Genomic DNA, 4,446 nt, shown 5'->3' on the forward strand with positions numbered 1-4,446 from the left:
AGCTTCAAGTATATGACCTCCAAGATCTTTCTATAATTTGAGGAAACTGCTCTGCACTGTCAGCTGTGTGAATTTTTATTTTTATGCATTTTTATAGGCATAACTTAAGGAAAGTCATTTTTCATTACTTATTTGAGAGGTGCCACTCTTTATTGTAATTAACCCCTTGGGTATTGGCATCGAGAGGCAGCAAACATGAGGGGAGATACTTCTTTAGTTTCTTTTACCAAGTTGAAGGAAAATGTTACATTATTGATTTCTATGTTTGAATAGCCAATTCAATTAGAAATTCAAAACACAAGAATCTTGCAGAAATCAGCTGCCAGATTTATTAATCTATCTGAAAATAAAAATACAACCAAACAAAAAGTAGAATAAGAACAGAACTAAAAAAAAAAAACCCTTTAGATACATTTCCCAAAAGAGTTTATAATGTAATGTTTTGAACCCTTCTGTGTTGGAAATATACTTAATGTTGGCCAATTACTTATTTTATTCAGTGAGTTACTACCATAAACAGCAAAATATATAATTTGTCCTTAAATACTATATAATCAATACCAATTCTTCCTTGATTCTTTAAAATAGCTCATAGTCCGATTCTTTTTCACTATCAAACTAGAATTTTTAAAAGAATAAAAGAAAATGAGAGAAAAAAGAAAAAGTATTCTCAATATAATTTTCACTTGGATCATATTTTAAAGACCTACTTTCAATTTCTCCAAATGTGTCAATTCTCTTTCCAATAAAATTTTAGCTGAATATTTTAAAATCCATTTTTGTTCTAAGAACTGTAAATGGCCACATGAGCATAGTGGGTAGGGGGGGATTCTGATTTTTAAGGCATATTTGTTAACCCATAATGGGCCTAATGATATATAATGTAAATGTAGAACAACCATTGAAATCACAGGTTACATAAATATGTTGAAATTAGAATTATTTTGGTAGGAATAAATGTGAGTAAGTATAGGTTATGTTATGTGGGTTTCCCAATAACTGTTGAGTTTAGAGACATGAACTGTGATCAATGTCATGTTGGAAAATGGGTAGCCAGGAGATCATCTTTCAACAATTTTTCCTGTGTTCATCATGAAAATCTTTTGTAAGTTGATTTTGGCTTTGTGTTAAGGATTTAAAAAAAAAAATCCATTTTGCTATTGACTCTCTAAAATTTTTTTCCTCTGAGATAGTGAACAAAATTTATGTTTTTTGCTTGAATCATTTTAGCAAGCTAATCAGAGATACTATAACACCATTTACTTATGGTTTGTCAAGGTAAACAGAACAACATACCCTGCTTTCACTATTTCCTCCAAATGCAAAACAAAACCAAAACAAAAACCTTTGAAACTTCAAATCTTTAAATCTTTCAAACAATCCAATCACATTTACACAAGTGTCCAGAACAAGATGATGGATAATATCAGTGCCAGCACTATGTCATACAGCAACTTGCTCATATTCTTGAACAGTTTGTAAATAATTTTCCATTTCACCAAAAGTTTCCACAATTTCCCTTAGCAAGCTGAAGCTTACTCTTCATTTTGTCAATGTGCATAAAAGCTGCTTATAGCATAGCATGGCAGAAGCTATTTTTTAAGCAATAAATGGTTTGAGTCATCTATTTTGTCCTGAAATGCTATCTGTAGTTAACTGCATTGCTTATAAATGGTCATAGTAAATTCAGCATGAAAGAGAATATTACAGAAAAGACAGCAGCAGAAGCATTAGCATTATCTAATATTTATATATGTTATCAACATAACACAGCAGTAAAAGGTTTAAATGCATATCAATGGGTACCATGTCTAAAAATTACTATAGTACCTATTTAGTGTATTGGATATTTTTCTTAAGAAGTGCTTGCTGTATCTAGAACAGCATAATATGTGATTTAGTACAGTTAATTCTTATTGATTAAATAATGTTTTTATGTACTGAAGGAAGTGAATGGAGACAGATATTTTTTGCTTCATTGCGATCCCAGATTTAACATTTAAATGAAGATCTCAAAGGACCATGAAAAATATCATTATGTAACTGAAATGGGTTTCAAAATATTTAAAGGACAGTATTATCTGTATCTAAATAGCAAGGTGGCACCAGATATGTGTACTGCTACTGGCCTTGTGACTCAGTTTGGAGCCAGAGTCCAAAATTGTGCCCCTCATTTACAGTCATGGTGATTACTCAGCTTCAGAGAGAATACCCATTGTATGGTTTTCCTCTGGGAGTCATACATAAAGCAAAACAAAACAAAAAAACAGTAAATGCAATCTCTAAATAACTTTTTACAAGAGGTGCAAAAACAGTCATTTCTAACAATTAAACTGCCTTTTACAGTAGGTTTTTTTTTTTTTTTTGTACACCTTGCGGAGACACAGAAATGCTAGGGGAAAATGCCCAAGGCAGATAGTCTCCAAGTGGATATTTACACAATGTGAATTAACTGTACCATAGATACCCAGAGGAAATGAACATTTTCTAGGTTGTTATGAAATCAAATCAACATGATATAGCGTCATCATACTTAAAACTTGTAGGACCCCATCCCAAGCCTAAGTAAAAAGTAATACCCCAATCCCCCCTCCCATTCACCCATTATCTTCCTGTTACACAGAATAAATGTTTAGGTTACCCCCACCCACCCTCAAATAAAGTGCGCAGTCCATTGCAGACCATAGAACAATGCAACAGGAAAGCCCCTTTTTGTGTATTATTATTTAAAAATAAAATACAAATGACAAAAATCAAATATTGAAGAGAATTCAGAGATTCTCTTCATCTTGCAAAAGAGCAGAAGCGCAAGGAGGCCCTTGACTGTCACTGTGTTAATACACATAGCCTTCGTTATAGGGGTGGGGGTTGCAGCAGCCCCCTTCCGGCATGTAGGCCATGCTCTCGTCAAAGTGGGACAGAGGCACCGTGTCCTCTTCGTTGATGTGGCGCTCCATGTCTGTCTTCAGCAGTGGGCGCTGATTATCTGGAAAGGCCATGGAGAAGAGGGCTTCTGGATCACACACAAATTTGTAGACATATCTCTCTCCAGCCACCTGAGGGAAACATGGAAGAAAAAGCCCATCCTTATGTGGGATGTTGGGATGGTACCTAAACTTAGAATAGTGAGCGTTTTGCAAGAGATACAAATATCCAATCATTATATTTTACATTGGAAGCTAATGCAAGGTTGTTACGTCAATTACACCTCAATTAAAACACACACACACACAAACACAACCTCATCTTCACCATTTCCAAATGGGGAATGCAGGGAGAGAAATGAACAAAAAACATGGTTTAATGCTCCAGAAAGGATGGATAACAAAAGAAAAGGCAATCAAGTATTAACAGATACAGATAGGGAAAAAAAAAAAAATTCCTCACTTTGTGGGATAAATTACAGTTCAAGCAAGGGAAATGCAAAATGCTGACCTTGAGTGATAATTACATTCATTTTAGATAAAACTGGAAACTTAGCAGTTTGTTGTTTTAATATAAATGTAAACTTACATTGTTATTTGGGGGGAAAAAATCAATGATTTCATGCAGGCATCTCACATTAAATTTTTTTCCCCTCTGTTTGAAAAGGTTTTGTACTTATAAAATAACACGACATTTAAAGTGTAGTGTTTCCCTCTTAACATTATATTTCTGAAATTATAGAAAAGCTAAACTTTCAAACCTTAAAAGAAAAAAATGGACTGTGTTCCTAATAAGACTAGACTAGTGCTTCACTGATTCGCAGGATGAACTATTCTTTCTCTTTCCTTTAATTTTTTTCTTTTTCGCTGTATAGTCTCATCTGAAAAAAGAAAGACGCATAGCCTTATTTAAATGAAAGATGGATCAACAGGGCAGTATTATCCTGGGTACATCACTTTTAAAAATGAAAGCAAGATGCCTTAGACAGACGTTAAGGATGTGTATATAGTGTCAAATTGAATTAAGAGGTGTAAAAAAAGTGAAAGGAATTTAAAATATACAATACATAGGGAGGAAATGAGAAAAAGAAATGTGACAGCTGCCTGAAATAAAGGAGAAGTAGCGTAATTTGTAGGAAATGACACGTCCCAAAGTTAAATTTTGAAGAGTAATGCTTCTCTAGGAAATTATAAACAATTGAGTGAAACAAATACAGCCCTCCCCCGCTGCCATTAATAGACAATGCTGAGCTTCTCAAAAGCCCAGAGGGTTTGGGGTAGGGAGTGGGAGTGGATGAATACAGTTCTTTGTATTAAGTTTGATACTGACTTTGTGTGTATGTTGAGTTCAGTAATTTTAGAAAGGTGAAAATCAGTCAACACCTCTACTAGTTGCTTTGAAACGTGGGGGAATGGTGAATTCAAGGTTTATAAACTGTCGGTGCTTGTTTGTAGGAAAAAAATTACCAAAGAGCACTGTTGTTCTAGACTCAGATTTAGAATGTTTTTTGCCCTGGATTTT

At 34.1% G+C, this 4,446-nt stretch overlaps 1 protein-coding gene across 5 annotated transcripts in view; it reads right to left on the minus strand.

Annotated features, from left to right (window-relative positions):
• Positions 1-304: 304 nt before the first annotated feature.
• ETV1 (ets variant 1) overlaps positions 305-4,446 on the minus strand; it is a 97,831-nt gene continuing 93,689 nt past the window's right edge. For all 5 annotated transcript variants that reach the window (XM_010862148.1, XM_010862150.1, XM_010862147.1 and 2 more), the window contains one exon: positions 305-3,056. In XM_010862148.1, coding sequence (XP_010860450.1) covers positions 2,835-3,056 — 222 coding nt within the window. In that variant the 3' untranslated portion in view covers positions 305-2,834. The remainder of the gene's footprint in view (positions 3,057-4,446) is intronic.

The sequence above is a fragment of the Bison bison genome, unplaced genomic scaffold (assembly GCF_000754665.1).
Source record: "Bison bison bison isolate TAMUID 2011002044 unplaced genomic scaffold, Bison_UMD1.0 scf7180017864479, whole genome shotgun sequence".
In the NCBI taxonomy this organism is placed as follows: domain Eukaryota; kingdom Metazoa; phylum Chordata; class Mammalia; order Artiodactyla; family Bovidae; genus Bison; species Bison bison.